General features: G+C 34.8%; 2 protein-coding genes across 2 annotated transcripts; both read left to right on the top strand.

Annotated features, from left to right (window-relative positions):
* Positions 1-1654: 1654 nt before the first annotated feature.
* LOC133184654 (uncharacterized) lies at positions 1655-2620 on the top strand. Its single transcript, XM_061319740.1, has 2 exons — positions 1655-1918; positions 2033-2620. Exons 1-2 carry the CDS (start codon positions 1681-1683, stop codon positions 2167-2169), a joined length of 375 nt encoding a protein of 124 aa, XP_061175724.1. The 5' UTR covers positions 1655-1680; the 3' UTR covers positions 2170-2620.
* A 9615-nt stretch (positions 2621-12235) lies between these two features.
* LOC133184653 (uncharacterized) lies at positions 12236-25950 on the top strand. The gene is made up of 5 exons (XM_061319739.1): positions 12236-12318; positions 12896-13108; positions 13610-13769; positions 14672-14802; positions 25211-25950. The coding sequence occupies exons 1-5, from the start codon at positions 12282-12284 to the stop codon at positions 25387-25389; spliced, it is 720 nt and encodes a 239-aa protein (XP_061175723.1). The 5' UTR covers positions 12236-12281; the 3' UTR covers positions 25390-25950.
* Positions 25951-26663: the final 713 nt, after the last annotated feature.

Raw genomic sequence — 26663 nt, 5'->3', positions numbered from 1 at the left:
CGTCACCGGTGTAGACGGACGTATGCTATATAGCACTCGTTAGCGACAAAAAATAACTGTTTACTTCTAATGCAGGAGAGTAAGATACCAAAGGGACTTACAACAGTTGCACAGGTCAGTGCAGTATACAAACAAACACAAATACACGTAACTGCAATAAAATGTAAACAAAGGGAATACAAGATAACCAGCACGAACACCGGTCGCCATTCCACGCCGATACCCGTGACAATAAAGCAGTCAGGTGTAACGAATGCGAAGAGTATACCCCGATGCTGATATCGTAGATAGTGATATCGAAAATGGCGTATGCCTATTTACGAGTCGTGTTCAGCTTTAAAGGTGCTTAGACACAGATTTGAAGTTTATATTTTCTCAAATTTTCTGTATAATATCACAACTTATATGTTGCTATAGCATTTCACACGAAAATTAAATAAAAAACTTATTTAATCTGGAAATTATTGAAACTACGAATTTCGGGAGGCGTTTGATTAATACATCCTTGCAATTTCACAATTTTTTACTCTATCCTTAATACTTAAGAAAAGTAGCAATTTTGTTGCGTATTAATGAATAATATTACATCTATAATCCAGAAAAACTCAAAGTAAAAATGTGCGAAAGCAAAACCCACTCACTTAAGTATTGTCAGCCCGTGCTCAGTGTTGTGTAGTTGTGTACAGAGTTTAACAAATTGAATACACCCGTGAAACGTAAACTGTTTTTGTAAACAGGGCACAAGCTCTGTTGTTGTTAATGTTTACGTTTCACAGGGTGTGTTCAATTGATAAACTCTGCACAAACCACTGAGCACGGACTGACAATACTGGTGAGAGGATTTTGCTTTCTACATTTCTATTCTGGAATTTCTGCATTATAGTTTTAATATTTTCCATTAATAAACAACAAAATTGCTACTTTTCTAAAGTACTAAGGATAAAGTTAAAATTTGTGAAAGTGCAAGGATGTGTCTATCAAACGCGTCCAGAAATTCAAAGTTTCAATAACTTCCAGATAAAATAAGATTTTTATCAAATTTTCGTATGAAATGCTATAGCAACATATAAGTCATGAAATTATACAGAAAATTTGAGTAAATATTACCTTCAAATCTGTGTCTAAGCACCTTTAATTCGGGATTTTGGCCATTCCCGGCTCCCGTGATCTCTGGACAATATGCAAATGTAACAATCAATTATCAAATGTTCCAAAAATAAACACTTTAATGTAATTTTGAAAATTACAATGTGCACATATTAAATTTTTACTGTGTGTATTGTTTGTATTTCATAAATGAAAAAATCTTGATACAGAAAGGTCTTTTTTTGGTTTAGACTATATATATAATAAAACATTTATGGACTCTTTCGTTTGTGAATATGGTTTGTTATTCGCCTCGGTCAATATTGATATTTTTCTGGTGAATAACAAACCATATTCACCACCGAAAGAGTCCATAATTGTATAATATTAAACTACAGTTAAACATAGTAATTTTTTGCCAGACACATGACTGTCCTTGATCTTGTGTTAAAATATACCAATTTCTTACATGTAGATCCGTCATTATCACGTCACAATAGCAATGGCGTAATAATAGTTGTGACGTCACAATAACCTATCCCCATAGATTCCGCAGTTAGCTACAACTATACACACTCTGAAAAAAAAAACACCATGGGTATCTTTCAGAGTTGCCTTGGCAAACACAACAGGGTAGGAGTGATGGGGAAGGAAGAAATGGAGGCGTATGAAAAGGTACGTCGGACAATGATCACAGAAGATATGACTGAGAGGAAGGGTGGAGTGGCCTTCGATCTTACTTTCCTCACTGAGGATTCAGCACTAAAGCTGCCACCCAGGCCCCCTAGTCGATTGACCACTGACAAAAAAGAGGATTTTGAAAAATGGAGAGGTAAATAAAAAAAATTGAACAGCCTTAATAAATAATTAAGCTATAGTGTTTAAATACAAGTTTTATACTTAGTTTTAGTTATTAAACTGGGTGTTTTTTTATAATTCAAATTAGAAAACCAAGAGAAGACACAGGCAGAAAAACAAGAGAGGGCCCAACAGAAAAGGGAAGAGGCCATCGTGCAGAAAAAAATTGAAAACGCCCACAAGGAAATGGAGCGGCTTGAAAAATATGTCAACATCAGTGATTAACTTAGAATATGGACTGGCTTAACATTTACATAAAGCATTTTATTTCTAAATTACAATTTTTTTTGGAACCAAGGAGGGGACACCCGAGCTCTTTTATCCCGCTGCTCTCTTTGGCTGTTAATTTTACTTTGTTCTCTTTTAGACCTTCTCCTTTGGAATTTTCCAGAATGTTGGCCTCACAAACAGACGAGGTTAGCATTGCTGACAAAATTTGACTATTCTAAATTCATCTTTGGCTTTCCTTTTCTGGTAACGAAGCAAGCGAGATAGATCGTTTTGATGAGTTACCAGAGCAAAATTACTTCCAACTATTTCGAACCTTTTGGCCTTTCAGGGAACACCCTGTTCTTTGGGGGTTCCCTGTCAAAACTTGAGAAATTGTAAATTATACATCCATTTTGAGATGTCTTAAAGCTCCGTTGTCCTCTCTTTTCAAAATTTCTATTTGGCACCGATAACTGAACTTCTTAATAAATATCTTTTGTCTTTGATTGAGTTGTTTAATTTTCTTCATGAATAATTATAGAAGGGTCTGCATGAACCAGCCTTTTTTCAGCAAATCAGAAAGAAATAAGCAAAAATTAAGGAATCATTGGATTCCATACTAAGAAGCATGAATTAATATTTCATTTGGTGCTGCATAGATATAATAACATATACTTTGATATTTTTTTTAGTCATTTATAATTCAATATTGTCTTATTTATTTCATAACTTTTCCATTGGACACTCTCGGATTGATACAGGAATTCTAGTTCCATAGATTGGGTGCTGCTAAAAATTAGTGTGCAACTGAGATGCATAAGAAAGAAAAGCCTGTATTATTATGCTACCTAGAAGATATGACTTGTTCGAAATCACTCTATCAAAAGAAACTATCAAAATTACGATGTTTTTGCTTTGATAACTATTTAACAGTGGAAATGTCCCTAATTTTTATTTTTTGGAGGGGTGTGTGTGGGGGGGGGGGGGTGTGTGAAATAATATAACATTTGAAATAATATGATTATTGTAGTATAATTTTGATTTCGCCTTAATATTTTGAAAGAATAACAATTGCATAAATGAATTCACCTGAGATGAAATTCAGTCTACTGAATTTTTCAAACACAATACATAAATAAATACAAGTTCTGGTATATCTTTTTCTGTTTATGAAGATCACTGGCTTTCATACTAACAAATCAAAAGATACATTATAAGATGTCAATAAGAGTATATATAACCAGTCATGAATGGCAAGTTAATTTGATCATCAAACAGCATCACTGTCCACCATTTATGATGATTTCTTGGCATTCCTATTGTTCCCTTTTCTTAGCGTCTTTTGCTCTGTAGTAAAAGTTTCCGAATAGAATAACTAGAGAAATTGCGTAAAGAAAAACAACAATGTTAAAACTCTGCGGAAAGTCACAGTCTATTATAAGGTTTTATCCATCGTCGATAACAAAGAACTGAATCTAAAAAAGAAATTACACTGGTTAGAAATAAGGCACTGAATAATTAAGACTGAAAAAAAAATTATACAATTTAAAATATTGCGGGAAAGGGGGGGGGGGCAGAATCTATGCGTCAGCTGAGGAGGGGGGGGGGGTGAGGTCAAGATCTAGATGAACCTACATGGGTGAATTTTGCATTCAAAATTATAAACTAAAACATAACTTTTCTATCTCCGGAGATTTTCAATGATTTTTCTTAAACATCGATTAAAAAAAGATTCTGTGAAAGTATCATTAAACCCTATTCAGTGGTATAGGAGGAGTTGCGGATAAGAGATGGGTATCCCTTAATATTATAGAAAGAATGACAGTGTTCTATGTTGTGCTACTGGAAACCCGAAATAAGCTTATGTGTCCAATCAAGAAGTAATCAAGAAGTAAAATAAGAGGTCACAATGGCACTATGTATCAAAGATTCTGTGAAAGTATCATTAAATTTTATTCAGTGGTATAAGAGGAGTTTCGAATAAGAGATGGGTACCCCAAAGCGTAACAGACAGACGAACGGACACCCCCATCACTATATACCCCCTACTTTTCAAGCGGATGGTATTCCTACTTTTCATTTACATTCATTATCAATATTTCATTTGTAGATTCTCAAAAATTACTAACATAACAATAAAGAACGTTACGAAAGACATCTTTATACATTTACCAAGTGAGCTTTTCTGATCAAAATTTGTCCGTTGCTGTCGTCGTTGTTTTCATCGTTACCTTTTTTTTTTTTACAAGTTCATCTTCTTCTCTAGTACCACTAGGCCGATTTCAACCAATTTAAGTACAGAGTATCCCTGGGTGAAGGGGATTAAAGTTTGTTCAAATAAAGGGTCACACGCTCTTTCAAGGGGAGATAACACAGAATTAGTGAAAATAATGGCATTTTAAAAGAATCTTCTTCTCAATAACCATGTGCCGGAAAAAATGAAATTTATGTGAAAGCTCCATTACATACTGTAGATTCCTTATTTTTTGCGAGTACTTATAATCGCAAAATGGCTCTTTCACGTCAAATCGCGAGAACAATAATTCGCGAGTGGACGGCTGATCAAGGGATTTTACATCGATTTCAGCAACATAAAAATAATAGCGAGTAATTTTATTTCGCGAGTGATGCTTCTCGCGTAATTATGCAATAATTAATTCCTCGCGTATATTTAAGAATCTACAGTAGTAAAAATTCAAGTTTGTTCAAATCATGACCCCAAGGGTAGAGTTGGTCCACAACAGGGGATCAAAGTTATACATAGGATGATTAGTCATATCAGCAAAGAAGCATACTTAGGTAGTGTGAATTCAAGTTTGTTCAAATCATTATCCCAGGGGTAGGGTTGGGCCACAACAGGGGATCAAAGTTATTCATAGAATATATATAGGAAGTTTCTTTAAAGATCTTCTTCTCAAAAACAACAAAGCCATTAGTCATATTAGTATAGAATCATTCTCAGGTTGTGAAGAGTTGAATTTGCTCAAATCATGACCCCCAGGAGATCAAAGTTATACATAGGAACATACAGGAAATATCTTTAAAAATCTTCTTCTCAAGAACAGCAAAGCCATGTTTAATCATATTGGTATAGAAGCATCCTCAGGTAATTAATGAAGATTCAAGTTTACTCAAATCATGACCTCTGGGTGTAGGATTGGGTCACAAAAGGGCACCAAAATTATACATTGTAATGTATAGGAAATATCGTAAAAAATCTTCTTCTCAAGAATTGCAAAAGCAGGACAAGTCATATTGATAAGGAAACATCAGCAGATAATGTAGATTCAAATTTGTTCAAATCATGACCCCCGGGGTAGGGTTATGAGCACAAAAGAAGATCAAAGGTATAAATAAAAATATATAGGTAAAAATCTTTAAAATATTCTAAAGCCATGATTACTCCAAGATATATGGGAGCATCCTCAGATAGTGTAGATTCAAGGTATTTCAAATCATAACTCCCTGGGGGACTTATATATTGAAACTTTTCAATAATGAACTGATATCTGCTTTTCTCTAGCCAAAGTGTTCAGGTGAGCGATGTGCCCTATGGGCCTCCTGTTATTGAAATGTTATGTAAAATCATCGCAGTACAGTTAAGGTGCCAAATGGAAATGTCGGCGAATTTTTTAGATAGAAAATACATTCTTTACAAGGATGAGCGTTTCTTTTCAGGACTTTACTATTATCGGACAAATGCAATGTGGTTGAAAACTACAAGATTTCTTATTTAGACTTGTCACGTGATGTGGCAGTCACGTGATTTTAGCAAATATACCTGAAGTATTGAGGCCATTTATAAATTCTAAAATTGCAAGGGCATAACCAAGTTAAAAATCTAAGTTTAACATATAATTATTTTCAACATTCTTTGTAGTTTGTGAAAAGTGCTGCGAACCTATATAGATTCTATTATTACCTAACCTACTATATAAATTGTAATTAGGCATTTTGAACTGTTTCCTGATTCGTTTTAATGTTTTTGCACATCATGAAACAGTCAAAATTATTACCTAACCTACTATATAAATTGTAATTAGGCATTTTGAACTGTTTCCTGATTCTTTTTAATGTTTTTGCAAATCATGAAACAGTCAAAACTGTTTACCCGGTCACAGAATGAACTGTTGCATGACTGAACTGTTCCATTATGACGTCATAGTTAATTTCCTGTACTTTACAGCTATAATATTGAATTATATATAAATTGAAGCATTTTTATTCAATTTGAAATTATCATCTGAAAAGTAAACCTGATACCAATTTAAATATATATTCAATTTAATATCATTTCAAAGAAGAGGCCATGAACACCTTTTCTGAGGGTAGTTTGGGAAAAATGTAGGCCCCTTTCATTCAGTATAGATCTTTGCCATAAAAGTGCATATTCAAATTTTTAAGACATCATTATGTTGTTTACTACATGTTTTTTTTTTCATTTATTAGTGCATGATAATATCACACCCATTAATTTTTCTGATTTTACACCAATCGGTGTGAATATTTGATTAATATTCAACTTGTTTAGTTTGGTTTTAAAAAATAATACAAACTTTTGTCAATGTATTTTAAAAGCCATTGATTATTATGTCGATATCATTACTTTAAGAAATTATATAGTAGGTTAGGTAATAAAACACTTATTTCATGACAACTCGGGAACAGTCAAACTGTTGTCCCTCGATAATGGGGAAGACCTGGGAAACTGTTGCCCTCGGCCTTCGGCCTCGGGCAACAGTTTCCCAGGTCTTCCCCATTACCTCGGGACAACAGTTTGACTGTTCCCCTCGTAGTCATGAAATAAGTGTATACTATCTAATTGCTAAAATTACATTTGTTGAACCGTATGTTGAATATTTTCCTGGTCAAGTACATTAAATATAGATATAATTAATTCATTTGCAAGATTTCAACAGGTTCGCAGCACTTTTCAAATATCTTCGTACTTCTTGAGTTTATGTGTAAAAGCTTGTCATAATTCATTGAGGGTATGCCCTTGCATTATAAAGATTTATTACAACCCTTCTATTACCCTTCAATGAATCTGCATACAAATATACGACAGTATCGCTTGTCTAGGGAATGTACGGAAAACATATGAATAAAATCATAAAACAGACATCGCATCCAAGTTAATGTCCTCTTATATATCTACAATTTATATTTTATTTAATTACAAAATACATTTTTCATTGTATGAATATACCTAGATCCGCCTCTCACTGCATACAAACTGCGTCAAATTTTATGATGTGACGTCACATTGACAAGTGCATTGCGATCAGTGCTGTGTGGGATTTAACCAAGGACAATAATGTATGCACTAGTTAGTATTGATGTAGTTTAAAGCTATTCAACAGTTTAAAATAGCAAATCATTTCATTTTGTGGTAATTTGAAGAACTTATATTTTTGTGTGATGTCATAGTAAGCATTTCCCGTATAAATTAGGCCCCGCCTCCTTACTGAAGCCTTAACTGTGCTGCGATCCAAAACCCGCTGTCTTATTTTAAGAACCCTCTATACACTCACACTAAAGAGTTCTAATTCCATGGCATTTTTGTGAGTTGGCATGATCTGCCCTTACATTTAGATCTAAAATGAAATAAACTGAAATCTAAACTTTATTTTCAATTCAAGCATTCTAAATCTTTCATTTGGCCTAGATAAATTAATTGAACATTTTATTTGCTTGTACCTTTCTCATTTAAGTAAGCAACAGTGATTTCAGTTCAACTACACCTCAATTCTTTAAAGATTTAAGTTAGAAAAGCCAAGATTGAAGTTGGAAAAGCCAAGATTAAAAAAGCCAAGATTTAAGTAAGTTTAAAGCTGGAAAAGCCAATTTTAAAGTTGGAATTTCCAACTTTAAAAAAAATATTACGTGGCACGAATACGCTTCTGTAGAAAATAGATGTCTTGCGAACAAGATAATATCCAGATTAATTAACACATACTGGATTATGTGAACACACAATAAGCCCTGCATATGAACATGACTTAAGGACCCTCTATACACTAATAAAAAATGTTTTTTGGACATTGAGAGAATTGTATCATAAAAAGGTGTAAATATTGTGTCTATCTATTTCATTTTCAACATAGAAAAATTTTCAAAGACAACATAATATTGATGAACACAAATTACTGTTGCTCATTTAAATGGAAAAAAAATACATGCAAATAAAGTGTCCAATTAATTTATCTTGGCCTAATAAAATGCTAGAAATGATTGAATTGATTACATATAGAATGATATACTGGAGATTTCAATTTATTCAATTTTATATCTAGGGGCAGATCACTCTAACTGCTTAAAATTACCATGGAATCAGAACTTTTAGTGTGCAGTGTTTAGAGGGTCGTTAAGTAAAACTTTGAGAGTTTATTTATTAATCATTACGGTTATAGAATAGGATAAAACCAGAGACTTCAGAATGCAAAACTCGGAAGTTTCTAGTTTTATCCTACACTATAATCCTAATCAGAAGTTGATGTATCCTCTGTAAAGTCTTAAAATGTCTTGTGCCAAATTTTGAGGAATATATAAGTAGTGTAATATACAGAGATTCGACGAAAGACGCCTCGAACGATTCAAAAGAAAAAAAAAATCTCGAAGCGCACTGTGTCTTGTTTAAGTAAGGTTGATGAGTGATAAATTAATAAAATACGAGTTTGAAGTGGGGGTGCCTGAAACTGAGTAAGGTACCTTGTGATAAGAAAAAGAAGATGACCCTAACGAAACAAGTGCCTGTGTTCGCACTCGTGAGAATATCAAAGCTATCCCACTCATGAAATAAATTGTAACATTGAATATCTTCTATTTATATCCTTTGTACTACATGATAAATTCAATGTCTCCATATAACAAGAGACCCAAGGGCCTCAATGGTCACCTGAATTAAAAACAACACGGTAAAGGATCCAAAACTAATTGATAGATGAAGATATTTTGTCCAGGAATTTCAAATATCTGGTAAAAATACCATTGCTTATTGTTAAGTGCGAGACCCAAGTGTTCTCCTTGGGATCGTACTTGGTTTTCCCAAGTCTTACAGGAATGATAATGAATGCAAAATATAAAAATACAATGGATACTTGCCTAGTGTGCAAGGTATTCAATATATATACAGATATTGTTTTTGTCACTTGCCCAGTGCTACAAAGTACACAAAGAGAAATCTCTAATGGCTGTATATTTACTCGAGGAGAAGCCTCTTGGCTACACAAACAACTTAGCTGCTTGCCGACGATGCTTGCCACTTGGTAACACTTAGTACATTGTACCAACACTTGCCTCTTGGCTACATGTATACAAAACACTTGGTAATACTTGTTACCAGCACTCGCCACTTGGCTATTCAACGTGACTCTTGGTCACTTGTCAGTAACTACAACATGTCCTCTAGTCACCTCGGCTCTCTGATCATTTGTTCACTTAGATAAAGTAAGAAACTGACTTTGAGCATGCTTTGCTCGTTTAAACCAAACATTAATTTTTATTTTGTGTCTATATATATATATACCATTCTTGTATTCTCATTCAATCAAATACCCTGTTAATTAAATTAAATACAAGGATTTCTTGTTTGTTTGTTTGTATGATGTTTAACGTCCCTCTCGAGAATTTTTCACTCATATGGAGACTCCACCACTTGCCGGTGGAGAGCTGCAAATTTTGTCCTATACTCGGCACTCAGGACCATTGAGCAGTAGGGATCTTTTTCGTACCAGCACCTACTGCGACACGGGACCTCGGTTTATAAGGTCTCATCCGAAGGACCGGTCTCCACGTCCCATAGTGGGATTCGAACCCGCGACGTAAGGATCAAGTCCTTACTTCGCGACTCTAGAGCAGACGCTCTAACCACTGCGCCACGCGGGCGATCAAGGATTTCTTGATTTAACACTCATTTGCTTCACTTATTATAACTTTGTACTCTGTTTGCCCTAGCTGCAATAATGTAGCCCTCTCCGATTTTTTTTTAATCTGATATTTTCAGGAGAGGGCTACAATTCCGCAGCATCTCTGTAATGGTGCAAATATATTTTTTAAATACGGGCGACTGCAGGCAAAATAAATTGTTTTTACATTCAACTTACTTCTAAAAAGGCGAAATTTTTATTCACTGTCAACAACATAGCCCGTTAAACGCGAAAACCAGATAAAATAAATCTGCTTGTTTACCAGTCGCTCTCATCAGAAGCCATGACAGTTCTCGCGTGATGCACTGAGACTTGCGCTTGAAAATTGTAAATTACTTTGTAAAGTAGATTTCGGGGTTACTAAATGATTGTGCTGTATGGCATCCCTAAATATTGATAAATAAAACTATTCCATGTGACATTTTTTCGTAAACAGTGATATTTATGCCTAAAATAAGGTAATTCCTACAGAGATCCGCTCCCTAGAGATCCCTAGTCTCATTGGCTGTCCCTAAATAAAATCGATCAAGGTCAGTAAACATGGCGGATAAATTCAAGTTGTGATGTTGATATACACGAAAAATAACCGATATATGGATTGTTCTGTGTATGTTTGGATTGATTTATGTTTTGCATTACTACATTTTTGGAGTTCAGGTAAGAAATGTTAATTAAATAGCCATTTACTGATAATTTAATCCGAAATCCGTGCTGGAGTGAATCACTCCCGCACTTGCACCATTACGGAGATCCTAAGGAGTTGTAGCCCTCCCCCCCCCCAAAAAAAAAAAAAGAAGGGAGAGGGCTACATTATTGCAGCTATGTTTGCCCCCTAGATTCCCAGGAGCAGAGAAGAGTCATTTGTTTTTATATATTTAGATTTATATTATTATATTTAGTCTGTTTGCTTAATATTCCGGGAGCAGAGGTGAAGATTTTAAAAGTATTAATGCATTTTTGCTAAATACTCAATAGAGCCGCCCAAATACACGTACCAGAACCCCTGACCCAGGGGCCATGAAATTCACAATTTTGGAAGAGGCACCCTTGCTCATCATAACTTTGCATTTGAATTGTTTGCTTAATACCAAGGAACAGAGAATGTTTTCAAAGCATTAATTTATTTTAAGTATGTATTAAACAAGCCTCCCCGGAACCCCCTGACCTTTGAGTCACATATTTCACAATTTTGGAAGAGGCACCCTTCCTCGTCATGACCATGTACTTAATTCATCGGCTGAATACCTAATGAGACGAGGAGAAAATTTTCAAAGAATTGATGCATTTTCACTATATAACCATAAGAGCCCCACCCTAATACCAAAACCCCTGACCCTGGGGCCTTGAAATTCACAATTTTGGAAAAGGCAACCTTCGTCATCATAACTATGCATTTAGTATGTTTCCTTAATACCCAGGAGCAGAGGAGAAGATTCTCAAAGAATTAATGCATTGTCACTATATAATCATTAGAGCCTCACACTATTACCAGAACCCCTGACCCAAGGGCCATGAAATTCAAAATTTTGGAAGAGGCACCCTTCCTCATCATAACTATGCTTTAAGTTTGTTTCCTTAGTACCCAGAAGCAGAGGAGAAGATTTTTAAGAAACAATGCAATTTCACTATATATTAAACAGAGCCCCACCCTATCATCAGAACCCCCTTGTCCCTGGGACCATGAATTTCAAAATTTGGTAGAGGGCTCAATGCTTATTACAATTATGCCAACAGTTTGACTGCTTGATGTCCAGGAGTAAAGAAGACGATTTTTAAAGATTGCATTAATTTTGATGGTTTTAGCCCCACCCCTCAGGCCCCAGGGAAACAGGGTCAATGAATTTATAATTTTTACTCCCCTTCACCCATAGATGCTGTATGCCAAAATTGGTTGAAATTGGTTCAGTGGTTCAATAAAAAAAGCTGAAAATGTTTAAATATTAACGGAAGTCGCATGACGACGGACGAAAAAAGATAGCGAAAACTCAGGTGACCTGAAAAGACATACATCGAATACTTACTAATATTTCTTATCGTATTAGACAAGGGAAAACAAGACTGACATTTTTCGATTTTGTTATCAGAGTTATCTGGTCGATAAATTGTCAACACAAGTATTTGTCACCCGCGTTGTGATTAGGTAGTTTTGAAATATTTTTATCACATGCATGTGTGTCTTCGATACAGAAATGACACACCATGAAATGGTGGACGTTTATATTCGTTCTTGTTATAGGTAGGTTAAGTTTTGGTTAAAGTATTTTAGAGAAATCTGTAGAATAGCGATATCCTTTCACTATCTTAAAATTCTATTTTGTTAAGATCTAGCAAAACATGTTCGCGTTAACAAGTCCCAGAATATATAGGCTGATCGAAGTACTATAGCAACGATATAAAATGTGAGAGAAAAAGACATGACACCTTTATATATGGTGCAATTTTCTCAGAGCAAATATCATTTATTTCAATGAAACAAAATCAAGCAAACATATATCACAAATTCACATATATAGAGACAAAGGTGTTTAGATTTGAGTTCATTTTTCAGCTACATGTCAGTAAAGTGTATATATGTTATCATTTCTTTTTTTCTCCGATAATACTTACATGTAAACATGTATTTAAATAATAAAATTGATGAAGATAGTTTACACTCAATCATAAAATACTGTATATATTTACGCGCACAGGGCATTTTCCTTGTAATATGGGTCATTTATGTTGACAATACATTGCATAATGCATTTGTTTGTTTTTCCTATCTCTTACATGTGCAGAATTCTGAATAGTAATCCGCCTTTTCCTTTTGCAAGCGACTTCATTGACCAATGCCAGAGGAGGTCGTGGTGGATCTAGAGGGGGACGTTATGGGGGTGGTTCCTACAGAGGCAGTAGAAGTTATAGATCCTCTTTCAGGGGTAACCGCCTGTCCAGCTCCAGTAGTATTCGGTCAGCCCTGTTGCTGGGAACAGTATACGGAGCTTCTCGGTACCGTATGAGAGCCAGTTATCGAGACCATGGCACGTGTACGTGCATTTGACTTCTGTTTCAATATCAATCATCTGTTAATCTGGTCGGCGTAATAGCACTGTAGCAACTGCTAATGACTAAACGCCGCTTATAATGGTAGAAATATCATTAAGCGTTGCAATTGCAACGCTTATTACCATAAATTATTGCATTAATACTTGAATTTCTCAACCGCTAATGCTTAATCGCCGCTTAATGAAAGAAGAATATCATTAAGCGGTTGAGAGTGTCTACTATTAATGCAATAATTTATGCATTAAGCGTTGCAGTGCAACGCTTAATGATATTTCTATCATTTAGCGGCGTTTTATCATTAGCGGTTGCTACATAGAACTCGCTAATTTTCTTTGAATTCTTAGATGTAAACTGTAGCATTTCTTATTCAGGGGTTTAACCAAAAAATTACCCAAGAATTTGAATCACAGCAATCGTTTTTCGTTTTGAAAATTAAGCATTCTGAAATTCCTTTTTTTAATCTTTTTTTTTAAATTATACAGTGCCCAAAGTCTGCTACAACGACAAGTATAACATGAGTGCTAATGGCACCGTGTCGTACAAGGGTCGGTTTTTCTGCCCACTGGATGAGAGTATGTCTGATGATTACAAATACTGCTGCGGAGAGGAAGGACGTCAGTACTGCTGCATATTCTGGACTGCGTACGTTTAAAATCTCAGTAATTAATTGACTTCCGTTAATTATTATAGTTTAACGTGTTGATCAAGCGAAAATGGACCTTGATACCAAAAGCAATATTCCACATGGCATCGAAACTGATTTTGGAATTTAGAAAAACAAATGAACATTTCAATTGTATAATGATTGACAAAATAACCCATAAAAGTTTACTAGTATTTTCTGGCAAATTAAAAATCTTCTTACTTTAAAATTATGGTGGTAATAAATCTAATAGAAATTATATGAACTTCTTGTTGAACTTAATAATATAATATAATTTACTATATGCTCTCTAATTGGTTGAGATTCAACATTCTAGTAAGCGTACTAATTTATGTTCACCTGCATGTGACTTTCCAGGTAAACACAGGTATTTTTTTTCTGCTGGTCAAAAATAGATAGAGAACTTCCTGATTGATAAAATCACAGCAGTTACAAAGTTATTTCACCTGCACCCGGCCTTCAAGGTGAACAATCACATATAGTTTTTCTCTGCATTGAACCAAAAATATATCGAGAATTTCTTAACTGATACAATTATGAAAAGTTATTTCATCTGTATCCGACTATCAGGTGAACAGAACTTTTTTTTTCTACATCACAACAAACAAAGGTGAAGAAATTCCAAATTAATGCAACAGGTTATGTTTATTTCATCTTGCTTCTCTCACTGCGTTCGGCTGGTGATGGCAAGATTTGATTACCGAGTTTAATCATTGAATCATATTATAAAAAAAAATTATTGTTTCTTTTTAACAACACCCCCGAGTACAATATTCACCTTGCCCTTCGGATTCGGTGAATATTGTACCCCTCATTTGGTTAAATCATAATATTGACCCCCCAAAACAGTAATAATTGTATAATATTCTACTTGGAACAGAGAAACAATTGCTGGATTGGTGATAGGGATCATTATCGGTACTGGTTTACTGTTTGTTGGTGTATTTTGTGTGGTGAAACGTTTAAAATCAACAAGACTGAGGAGGAGTGCGCACACAGAAAGAAGGTCCAGTAAGTAAACATTAATTTTTAGATTCACTTGTCCTTCGGGCAAGTGATCTCAGACCTGGACTTGTCCGAATGCAAAACTTGGTTGCCGAAAATTAGGGAAGAAAAATATTATTTATTACTGTAAACTGAGAAGAAAAAATGTGACCAAATACACTACTGTCAACTTGTCAAGTTGAGCTACATAAAAAAGTAATTTCGATGCTTCGTTTGTATAGTGTATCACTGTCCTTGTCAATTTAATATGTTAACACACTGCCATGCAACATTATCCCTCCGTTTTCTTTTAATAAACTTCATATTTTTAAAAATTAATTTCCGTAGAATCCTTTTGTGAATCGTGATTTTCAGAGATAACAAGCAACAGTAAAGGAAGACAATTGCTATGAAACATACATATCTGGATTGGGATACATCGTGTTACTTATATTCTGTGAATGAATTTCCTAATTAGAAGTTAACAAATTTGTTATAAGTAGAGCGTATTTATCGAGTGGGTCTGTCAGCTAACATCCGCAACTGTACTCGGCAATGCTGGTACCGGACATCTATGACTGTACCTGCTCACTAATATCAAAAACGGAATGTCAGAGCATGATTTTCCGGATTGTTAAACGTATTTAACTATATGTTGTTAAGTATGGATTGTTTTTTAATGAAAAATACGAATATGGAGGAAAGAAAATTTCTGATTCAAATAAATCTACTTAATGGAAGGCTGTAATCGCCAAAAGGTAACGATAACTGGCTTAGTGAATATATCGAGGAAAATATAATTATGTAAACTTGACTATGCCTAAATCCATTGTATGGATCGCTATAATCTCTAAAAAGTAACATTTACTACAGCGTACATTTTGTATATCTATGACTGTACATGGCCGTAGGAACCGGGGGGGGGGAGGGGAGGGGGGCACGGTTGGTAGTTGATAGTGCCCCTCAACTAAAAATGTATGGCTGTGCCCCCCCCCCCAACTGAAATTGCTTCCTACGGGCCTGCTGTATACCTGTGCCTGATATACAACATCTGCGACTGTACCTGTGCCGTACATACACACTGTACCACTGACTCAACCCGCGCTTGATTAATAACATCCACGACAGGAAATTCTGTGGATTTTCTCCGATTTAGATTTAGATTCAATCAAAGCGCAATTAACGCTAATCTTTGTACATGTATTACCCATGACAGTGATACCGAGACAAACAATGTCAGCAGTGATTAGGGAAGGATCCAAAACTTTTACAGATATAAAATTAAAGCTTAAAACTTTATGTTCCGAGAACAATATGAGCCAGGTCTTTAATTTTTTTTTTGTTGGGGAGGGGGGGGGCATGATTTTAATTTCCTACGTGCTCAATAATAATTGTGAATTTAAAATGAAACATGCTAGTATATTTATTGAAAATATACGAGTAAACAATAAACAAAGTAAAAGAAAAAAGGAAATTAAAATAAATATTGGAATTAATTTGTAATCCTTCATTTTATGTAAGAAAGTATAAGTACGTCACAATATTATTAATTTCACCATTTCATTGATCACGCAAGTGGTGTCAATGAAAAACACAGTTTTTTTCCCATAAATATATGTCTTACAATAAATACGGGTGGAATGAGCTGATCCACGCGTTTTCAATGTGTTATATATAATAAACATCTCAAGTGCACCCCAGAAAGTAGCCTAATATGTCCTGAAAAAGAAAAGTTCCTGACAAAAAACCTTTATTTATTTACAAAATACTTAAAATTTACTAGGCTCAGGTACCAAAGTTGTAAAAATAGGCTGGAAGAACACCCCCCCCCCCCAAAAAAAAATAAATAAATAAAAAATTCTCAAAAGAAATAAAAATTAATTTTATATGCATGGCACAATTAATATCTTGACTGGTCGATAACCGTGGTGTGATACCTGAAATATGCAGGGTATGGTATTAAAATAATTGATCATATTAAAGGAAATTACTGCTATAATTATCGATAACATCCGAAGAAAATATTTGTATAAGTAAATATTTTTATTAGATCCACCTCTCTAAGATTCTGCTATCAATTGTCTGGAATTAATCTATAGGGAATATCGGTGAATAGCACTAATAGCACTTTATTGAGTTCAGCTCAAAGAAAATCGTAGAGAATTTCTTGGGATGCAACATCCACAACTGTACCTGTCCTGACAACTCTAGAAATTTTACACCATGACTGTACCGATGCCTGATTGACAACATCCACGACTGTACCTGTCCAATACACACACTTAATTCTACATCCATGACTGTACCTGTGCTTATAAACAACATCCATGACTGTACCTGGCCAGTACACACACTTTATTCTACATCCATGACTGTACCTGTGCCTTAAAAAAAACATCCACGACTGTACCTGTGCATATATACATACTTTATTCTACATCCCTGAATGTACCTGTGCCTTATAAACAACATCCAGGACTGTACCTGTGCAGTATACACATCTTACTCTACATCCCTGACTGTACCTGTGCCTTATAAACAACATCCACAACTGTACCTGTCCATTACACACACTTTATTCTACATCCCTGACTGTACCTGTGCCTTAAAAAAACATCCACGACTGTACCTGTGCATATATACATACTTTATTCTACATCCCTGACTGTACCTGTGCCTTATAAACAACATCCACGACTGTACCTGTGCAGTATACACATCTTACTCTACATCCCTGACTGTACCTGTGCCTTATAAACAACATCCACGACTGTACCTGTCCATTACACACACTTTATTCTACATCCCTGACTGTACCTGTGCCTTATAAACAACATCCACGACTGTACCTGTCCAGTACACACACTTTTTTCTACTTCCCTGACCGTACCTGTGCCTTATAAACAACATCCACTACTGTACTTGTCCAGTACAAACACTTTGTTCTACATCCCTGACTGTACCTGTGCCTTATAAACAACATCCACAACTGTACCTGTGCAGTATACACATCTTACTCTACATCCCTGACTGTACCTGTGCCTTATGAACAACATCCACGACTGTACCTGTCCAGTACACACATTTTATTCTACATCCCTGACTGTACCTGTGCCTTATAAACAACATCCACGACTGTACCTGTCCAGTACACACACATTATTCTACATCCCTGACTGTACCTGTGCCTTATAAACAACATCCACGACTGTACTTGTCCAGTACACACACATAATTCTACATCCCTGACTGTACCTGTGCTTATACACAACATCCACGACTGTACTTGTGCATGTATACACACTTTATTCTACATCCCTAACTGTACCTATTCCTTATTAGGGTGAATTAAAAAAAATGACCAAACGCATATTTTTCAACCCACAATAAAAATACAGGCAATGAAAATATTTTCTATGTCTCGGGATATGTCTTTAGATGGTGTCAAAATACCTGGCAAATATCTCATTGATATTTCAATTAACAAAAAAGATATGCCAAAAAATGATGCTAAAATTGTCAGGAGTGCAACACCTCTTTGTGACATTTTGAAATTTCAATGTTTTTTGGAGATCTGTGAAATAAATAATAATGGTTTATGTTGAAAATAAAGACTTTCAAAGTATTGAGCTTTAAATGTGGGCTGTAGTAACTTTTGTTTAATCAAGTTGTGGTCATGGCTGATGTTTAAAAAAATGTTACACCATGTCAGGAGTGTAACAGAAAAAATGTAGTGTTGCGAAAAAAAGATCAATTGTAAAATTCTGAAAGAAAATTAAGACAAAAAAGAATTTTCGAAGTGTAAAACAATAACTGATATACATTTTAAAACTTAAAAATGTTATATAAATCACAAGCAGCATTAATTAGAGTCCAGTACATGTGCATACCCAATAATGTCAGGAGTACAACATTTGATGTTTTGCTCCCAAGCATGAAAAAACTATTATCATTATATGATTTTCTGATTTTTATTTTGGAAAAGAAAGACACAAAGAACATTTTTACCAAATAGATTTATCAATTACGGGATCTGTCTGTGCTTCAGATCTATATTTCTTTGGTCAGGAGTGCAACACATTTTTTTTAAAGATTCAAGTTGTGTGACGAAAATACTTCTATTCATGCTTGGACGTATTCATTAATTAATAATGATCTTTTTGTATAATTTAATGCTAAATTATTGACAGTTTTATTATTAAAATCCTTCCTTTTTCAATTTTATCAATTCAGATGTGTTTTATCTTTTTTGTGATTTTTTAATGAATGTTAAAAATAAACACACTAAAAAATTGTCGTAAAATTCAAGTAATTCCTCCTCAACTTCACTGAAACAACAGAACAAGTTCTTATGTAATTTTCACTTCACAATTGAATGTAACATAGATTAAATTCGCATTTTATCTGGAATTATTCCCTATTTATGCCAAAAAACTAGCTTAAATGTATATTTAGAAGATAAAATATATTTTAAAGCATATTTTCCTTTAGAGGACAAACTCAGTAACCCACCAGAAAAATTCTACTCATCATTTCCTCTTCATTTTTATTCTTATTGGATGATTTATAATTCTAACATATTTGTTGCACTCCTGACCAAAAGCATTGGCACCTTTAAAGTAGAATTGTGAAGTGAAAATTACATAAGAACTTGTTCTGTTGTTTCAGTGAAGCTGAGGAGGAATTACTTGAATTTTACGACAATTTTTTAGTGTGTTTATTTTTAACATTCATTAAAAAATCACAAAAAAGATAAAACACATCTGAATTGATAAAATTGAAAAAGGAAGGATTTTAATAATAAAACTGTCAATAATTTAGCATTAAATTATACAAAAAGATCATTATTAATTAATGAATACGTCCAAGCATGAATAGAAGTATTTTCGTCACACAACTTGAATCTTTAAAAAAATGTGTTGCACTCCTGACCAAAGAAATATAGATCTGAAGCACAGACAGATCCCGTAATTGATAAATCTATTTGGTAAAAATGTTCTTTGTGTCTTTCTTTTCCAAAATAAAAATCAGAAAATCATATAATGATAATAGTTTTTTCATGCTTGGGAGCAAAACATCAAATGTTGTACTCCTGACATTATTGGGTATGCACATGTACTGGACTCTAATTAATGCTGCTTGTGATTTATATAACATTTTTAAGTTTTAAAATGTATATCAGTTATTGTTTTACACTTCGAAAATTCTTTTTTGTCTTAATTTTCTTTCAGAATTTTTTCAATTGATCTTTTTTTCGCAACACTACATTTTTTCTGTTGCACTCCTGACATGGTGTAACATTTTTTTAAACATCAGCCATGACCACAACTTGATTAAACAAAAGTTACTACAGCCCACATTTAAAGCTCAATACTTTGAAAGTCTTTATTTTCAACATAAACCATTATTATTTATTTCACAGATCTCCAAAAAACATTGAAATTTCAAAATGTCACAAAGAGGTGTTGCACTCCTGACAATTTTAGCATCATTTTTGGGCATAACTTTTTTGTTAATTGAGATATCAATGAGATATTTGCCAGGTATTTAGACACCATCTAAAGACATATCCCGAGACATAGAAAATATTTTCATTGCCTGTATTTTTATTGTGGGTTGAAAAATATGCGTTTGGTCATTTTTTTTTAATTCACCCTAATAAGGAATAGGTACAGTCAGGGATGTAGAATAAAGTGTGAATACATGCACAAGTACAGTCGTGGATGTTGTTTATAAGCACAGGTACAGTCAGGGATGTAGAATAATGTGTGTGTACTGGACAAGTACAGTCGTGGATGTTGTTTATAAGGCACAGGTATACAGTCAGGGATGTAGAATAAAGTGTTTGTAATGGACAAGTACAGTCGTGGATGTTGTTTATAAGGCACAGGTACAGTCAGGGATGTAGAATAATGTGTGTGTACTGGACAGGTACAGTCGTGGATGTTGTTTATAAGGCACAGGTACAGTCAGGGATGTAGAATAAAGTATGTATATATGCACAGGTACAGTCGTGGATGTTGTTTATGAGGCACAGGTACAGTCAGGGATGTAGAATAATTTGTGTGTACTGGACAGGTACAGTCGTGGATGTTGTTTAAAAGGCACAGGTACAGTCAGGGATGTAGAATAATGTGTGTGTACTGGACAAGTACAGTCGTGGATGTTGTTTATAAGGCACAGGTACAGTCAGGGATGTAGAATAATGTGTGTGTACTGGACAAGTACAGTCGTGGATGTTGTTTATAAGGCACAGGTACAGTCAGGGATGTAGAATAATGTGTGTGTACTGGACAGGTACAGTCGTGGATGTTGTTCATAAGGCACAGGTACAGTCAGGGATGTAGAGTTAGATGTGTATACTGCACAGGTACAGTCATGGTGTATACTGCACAGGTACAGTCATGGATGTTGTTTATAAGGCACAGGTACAGTCAGGGATGTAGAACAAAGTGTTTGTACTGGACAAGTACAGTAGTGGATGTTGTTTAAAAGGCACAGGTACGGTCAGGGATGTAGAAAAAAGTGTGTGTACTGGACAGATACAGTCGTGGATGTTGTTTATAAGGCACAGGTACAGTCAGGGATGTGGAATAAAGTGTGTGTACTGGACAGGTACAGTCGTGGATGTTGTTCATAAGGCACAGGTACAGTCAGGGATGTAGAGTAAGATGTGTATACTGCACAGGTACAGTTGTGGATGTTGTTTATAAGGCACAGGTACAGTCAGGGATGTAGAACAAAGTGTATGTACTGGACAAGTACAGTAGTGGATGTTGTTTATAAGGCACAGGTACGGTCAGGGATGTAGAAAAAAGTGTGTGTACTGGACAGGTACAGTCGTGGATGTTGTTTATAAGGCACAGGTACAGTCAGGGATGTTGTTTATACGGCACAGGTACAGTCAGGGATGTAGAATAAAGTGTGTGTAATGGACAGGTACAGTCGTGGATGTTGTTTATAAGGCACAGGTACAGTCAGGGATGTAGAGTAAGATATGTATACTGCACAGGTACAGTTGTGGATGTTGTTTATAAGGCACAGGTACAGTCAGGGATGTAGAGTAAGATGTGTATACTGCACAGGTACAGTCCTGGATGTTGTTTATAAGGCACAGGTACATTCAGGGATGTAGAATAAAGTATGTATATATGCACAGGTACAGTCGTGGATGTTTTTTTTAAGGCACAGGTACAGTCATGGATGTAGAATAAAGTGTGTGTACTGGCCAGGTACAGTCATGGATGTTGTTTATAAGCACAGGTACAGTCATGGATGTAGAATTAAGTGTGTGTATTGGACAGGCACAGTCGTGGATGTTGTCAATCAGGCATCGGTACAGTCATGGTGTAAAATTTCTAGAGTTGTCAGGACAGGTACAGTTGTGGATGTTGCATCCCAAGAAATTCTCTACGATTTTCTTTGAGCTGAACTCAATAAAGTGCTATTAGTGCTATTCACCGATATTCCCTATAGATTAATTCCAGACAATTGATAGCAGAATCTTAGAGAGGTGGATCTAATAAAAATATTTACTTATACAAATATTTTCTTCGGATGTTATCGATAATTATAGCAGTAATTTCCTTTAATATGATCAATTATTTTAATACCATACCCTGCATATTTCAGGTATCACACCACGGTTATCGACCAGTCAAGATAATAATTGTGCCATGCATATAAAATTAATTTTTATTTCTTTTGAGAATTTTTTATTTTTTATTTTTTTTTGGGGGGTGGGGGGGGGGGGTGGGTGGGTGTTCTTCCAGCCTATTTTTACAACTTTGGTACCTGAGCCTAGTAAATTTTAAGTATTTTGTAAATAAATAAAGGTTTTTTGTCAGGAACTTTTCTTTTTCAGGACATATTAGGCTACTTTCTGGGGTGCACTTGAGATGTTTATTATATATAACACATTGAAAACGCGTGGATCAGCTCATTCCACCCGTATTTATTGTAAGACATATATTTATGGGAAAAAACCTGTGTTTTTTATTGACACCACTTGCGTGATCAATGAAATGGGTGAAATTAATAATATTGTGACGTACTTATACTTTCTTACATAAAATGAAGGATTACAAATTAATTCCAATATTTATTTTAATTTCCTTTTTTCTTTTACTTTGTTTATTGTTTACTCGTATATTTTCAATAATTATACTAGCATGTTTCATTTTAAATTCACAATTATTATTGAGCACGTAGGAAATTAAAATCATGCTCCCCCCCCCCCTCCCCAACAAAAAAAAATTAAAGACCTGGCTCATATTGTTCTCGGAACATAAAGTTTTAAGCTTTAATTTTATATCTGTAAAAGTTTTGGATCCTTCCCTAATCACTGCTGACATTGTTTGTCTCGGTATCACTGTCATGGGTAATACATGTACAAAGATTAGCGTTAATTGCGCTTTGATTGAATTCAGTCTAAATCTAAATCGGAGAAAATCCACAGAATTTCCTGTCGTGGATGTTATTAATCAAGCGCGGGTTGAGTCAGTGGTACAGTGTGTATGTACGGCACAGGTACAGTCGCAGATGTTGTATATCAGGCACAGGTATACAGCAGGCCCGTAGGAAGCAATTTCAGTTGGGGGGGGGGGGCACAGCCATACATTTTTAGTTGAGGGGCACTATCAACTACCAACCGTGCCCCCCCCCCCGGTTCCTACGGCCATGTACAGTCATAGATATACAAAATGTACGCTGTAGTAAATGTTACTTTTTAGAGATTATAGCGATCCATACAATGGATTTAGGCATAGTCAAGTTTACATAATTATATTTTCCTCGATATATTCACTAAGCCAGTTATCGTTACCTTTTGGCGATTACAGCCTTCCATTAAGTAGATTTATTTGAATCAGAAATTTTCTTTCCTCCATATTCGTATTTTTCATTAAAAAACAATCCATACTTAACAACATATAGTTAAATACGTTTAACAATCCGGAAAATCTTGCTCTGACATTCCGTTTTTGATATTAGTGAGCAGGTACAGTCATAGATGTCCGGTACCAGCATTGCCGATACAGTTGCGGATGATAGATGACAGCCACTGTTGTATTTATCACGAAAGAAAACAGAATAATGAACCCGATTTTTAAATGGTCCGTATATTCTAGAAACGCTACCAAGGATTTCCTAATGTAAATCAATGTCAGTCAGGTATCTGGCGGAAATCACGTATTCAATTTATTGTCTTATTCATAAATTAATGTAAACTGACTAAATATGTACATTTCTATGAGAAAAATTCACTTGCCCGATCGGACAAGTATGTTCACTTGCCCGAAATGAGGATTTACTTGTCCCGGGCAATCGGACAACCGTTAATGTCGATCCCTGACATGTTACGTTAAATTTACTTTTGGCGACTCGGATAAAGATCGTTCGAAAGCATTTGGTACTTCAGGATAAAAATTAGAATGGGTTGGAATCCACTCTTCTTGGAAAAGAGAGAAAAAAAAACAAGGCATACTATTCCAGTACTTTACACATAGTAATTGTCTTTCAAAATTATGTACAGTTACATACGCGTACTATACATGTCAGTACTTCGATTTCTCAGTATGAGATTAACTATAATAGTTTGAAATGGAGGGTTTAGTCAGTATTTAAGAAAGTCTGTTAATTGATTAATTATAATTTCATCCATGATTGAGTTGAAGGCGGGTCAGGAAAGATAAATTTCACACATTAATCAGGGAACGATATGCTTCTGTCGTACATATACCTGTATATACATATAGATTTTAAATGCATGAATGTGTACATGTATACATAATCCGGCACCTGTGCAACCTTTATCACTGTGAATTTCGACATTAATTTTCATTCCTATATTACTTTTTTCATGTTCTTTACACCGTGCAATCCGACATCCTGTCCATTCCAACACAATATTTGTTTCCCAGTGCATGTGCATGTCGGATTGGACAGGTTTCACTGCATATGCAGAGACATTTGATGGTGTACCACAGTACATGTATATTTCTGATAAATATTTTTTTAAGATTCACTTTCATTAAAAAGAAAATAGCAATAAGGCCACGCCAATTTAATTTCTTGTTCGTCGGACATTTGATGAAAAAAGTAGGAGCGGGCAAGCGGTGAAATAATAATATTATTACTTTTTTGTAGGCAAAAGTTTTTAGGCGGAGCGTGAACAAATTTGAGCGGACAATTATTTTTTTTTCGGATTTGCAGAGTAAGCAGATTTAAAGATTTAAAATACGAGAAATAGAGCGGAAATGGAATAGAAAATAGCACAGAATTTCCACGGTGCGGGAAATTGAAATTAATATCATTTGTATAGTTTTGCTTAAATACGAGCACGCGGGTCCGACGAACAAAAAAATTATTGGTGTGGCCTAACCATAAAAATAAATATAATGGCTTTACATTATTTCTTTTTTCCTATGAATTTCAGATATTTACCTTTCTAGCAGTAGCAGTCATGAAAACTCTTCTGCCTATCCTCCCCCATCGTACGAAATGGCAACCGCAGACGAAAAATCACCACCACCACCACCACCACCATACCCGACCAAGAATTCGGAATATACGTACACAACTGAATATGGCGTAACACCGTCAGAATCCAAATGAACAATCTCGTGACTTTTAAATGATCAAACAAAAAGCAAAATTTCCAATGACTTCAATGTTTAATATTGATTAATATATCGTTTTCTTCATTGGATGCATTTCAAAATGACTTTCCTAGACATTAATTATTACTTACACCGGGAATGTTACCGTGCATGCTTCGAATCTGTACTTCAAGGAAGCAACTCTGACGTCACGAAAACATTTTAATTCTCCGCCAAAATTATTTGTGTGTTGTGTTGAGTAACTTTTACGTGTGTGTGAGAATACTAGATCGACTGATTAATAAGAGAAAGATTTTCTCCTGTTGAGAGTGGTTTACAATGAAATGTTTTACAGTAGAACTTCAGTATCTCGATCATCGAAAACTGTAAATAAGTCAATGTGAGCCGGAAGTCTCAACCACTTTTTCTTTATGTATTTTAATCTCAGTATCCTCGGATATCTCGATTTTTTCTTTTACGTTCATAACATCAAGTTTTGACTATGTTTATGACATAGTATTTCTTTTATTGCGGGATTGTATTCTAATAAAACTACATGTAAAAAGGCACTATAAAACTCGAGATACTTATTCTTACCTCGAGGTGAGTTGATTTCATTGTGTTGATTTGCTTTTTGTACTCAATTGTATATATATGCACATCAAAAAAAAAAAAAAAAAAAAAATGAAACAACAAAATTTTACATCTGTTCTAATCTCATGGATTTTCGAAAATCCGCGAAGCGGATTATAAAACAGCGTAAACTGACCCAAACCAGGTTATACTCGAATAATTTGGCCAGGAATTAGAGTCATTCCTTATAATTTAATTTTAAAATCTTTAAATAACTATGAGTGTAAAATTTCGTTGCATTTTATTAGTTCAAATTTGCCGCTCAATAATACAACCGTAGTAACGGAAGTAACGGGAGTGATGGGAAGCGAGGGGAGGTCAAAACTGATACATAGGCCTAGCAGCCTTGTTGTTTGTTTACATTTGGTAAGATCGAATTATGTTTGAAGTTAAATGTACATTTATTAAATCTGGAATTTTCCATGAAACCCGAGGACTGGAAATAAGAGGATTGTATGGATACAGATGATTCAGCTGGTTGTCAAGGGGGTGTGTCCCCATACCAAACCAGGTTATACAGAAATAATTTGTGTTCCTTTTTGGATATTAACCAATCAGAGGCTAGAATACAAACAAAATTAAATTATTTACTTAAAATTAATATACATTCTCTTCAAGACTCCTTTGAAATGTTTATACAGTTTTTTGCATGAAAGA

This window comes from Saccostrea echinata, unplaced genomic scaffold (assembly GCF_033153115.1).
Source record: "Saccostrea echinata isolate AGI-Se365-2 ecotype Australia unplaced genomic scaffold, CSIRO_AGI_Sech_v1 ptg000010l, whole genome shotgun sequence".
Lineage (NCBI taxonomy): Eukaryota > Metazoa > Mollusca > Bivalvia > Ostreida > Ostreidae > Saccostrea > Saccostrea echinata.
The sequence above is the reverse complement of the archived record's forward strand: the minus strand, read 5'-3'. Positions and strand labels throughout refer to the sequence as shown.

What these genes read in the sequence shown, in the direction of transcription:
- LOC133184654 (XM_061319740.1), top strand. Translation starts at nt 1,681, where the DNA reads ATGGGTATCTTTCAGAGTTGCCTTGGCAAACACAACAGGGTAGGAGTG. An exon ending in GGATTTTGAAAAATGGAGAG is followed by an intron (nt 1,919 to 2,032) that starts GTAAATAAAAAA and finishes AATTCAAATTAG; the next exon opens with AAAACCAAGAGAAGACACAG.
- LOC133184653 (XM_061319739.1), top strand. Translation starts at nt 12,282, where the DNA reads ATGAAATGGTGGACGTTTATATTCGTTCTTGTTATAG. An exon ending in TATATTCGTTCTTGTTATAG is followed by an intron (nt 12,319 to 12,895) that starts GTAGGTTAAGTT and finishes TCCTTTTGCAAG; the next exon opens with CGACTTCATTGACCAATGCC. An exon ending in TGCTGCATATTCTGGACTGC is followed by an intron (nt 13,770 to 14,671) that starts GTACGTTTAAAA and finishes TACTTGGAACAG; the next exon opens with AGAAACAATTGCTGGATTGG.